Consider the following 566-nt stretch of genomic DNA (forward strand, 5'->3'; position numbering starts at 1 on the left):
GGTCCCCGCTGACCTCTTGGAACAGCCGGAGTCCGGCCGCCCCGCCGGGCCGGACGCAGTGCCCGAGGCTCCCTGCAGATGGGGCGGGCAGGGAACAGGCGCCCCAGCCGCGGGTGACCCGCGCCGGCCCGCCCGCTCGCCCGCCCAGCTGCGAGCAGGGCCCGGAGGGCGGAGAATGAGAGGCGGAGGGACACGGGACCGGCACTGAGACTGCCTGGGCGCGCGAGGCTCCGACTTGCATGGCCAGGAGGCTCCGCCAGCTCCCGGGAGCGCCTGGCCGCGCCGAGTGAGCCGCGCGCGGGACCTGGGGGCGGAGACCTCAGGCGGCGGCCGCAGAGGGGCGAGCGCGGCGCAGAGGAGGGCGCGCTTCCGTCCTGCGGGTCTCAGTAATGAGGAGACTGAGTTTGTGGTGGCTGCTGAGCAGGGTCTGTCTGCTGCTGCCGCCGCCCTGCGCACTGGTGCTGGCCGGGGTGCCCAGCTCCTCCTCGCACCCGCACCCCTGCCAGATCCTCAAGCGCATCGGGCACGCGGTGAGGGTGGGCGCGGTGCACCTGCAACCCTGGCCC

General features: G+C 75.3%; 1 protein-coding gene across 1 annotated transcript in view; it reads left to right on the forward strand.

The window, feature by feature from the left end:
- Positions 1-389: 389 nt before the first annotated feature.
- GRIN3A (glutamate ionotropic receptor NMDA type subunit 3A) overlaps positions 390-566 on the forward strand; it is a 250,352-nt gene continuing 250,175 nt past the window's right edge. Inside the window, exon 1 of the mRNA XM_007950325.1 lies at positions 390-562. Coding sequence (XP_007948516.1) covers positions 390-562 — 173 coding nt within the window. The remainder of the gene's footprint in view (positions 563-566) is intronic.

Source organism: Orycteropus afer, unplaced genomic scaffold (assembly GCF_000298275.1).
Source record: "Orycteropus afer afer isolate SDZICR_OR568_19922 unplaced genomic scaffold, OryAfe1.0 scaffold00267, whole genome shotgun sequence".
In the NCBI taxonomy this organism is placed as follows: domain Eukaryota; kingdom Metazoa; phylum Chordata; class Mammalia; order Tubulidentata; family Orycteropodidae; genus Orycteropus; species Orycteropus afer.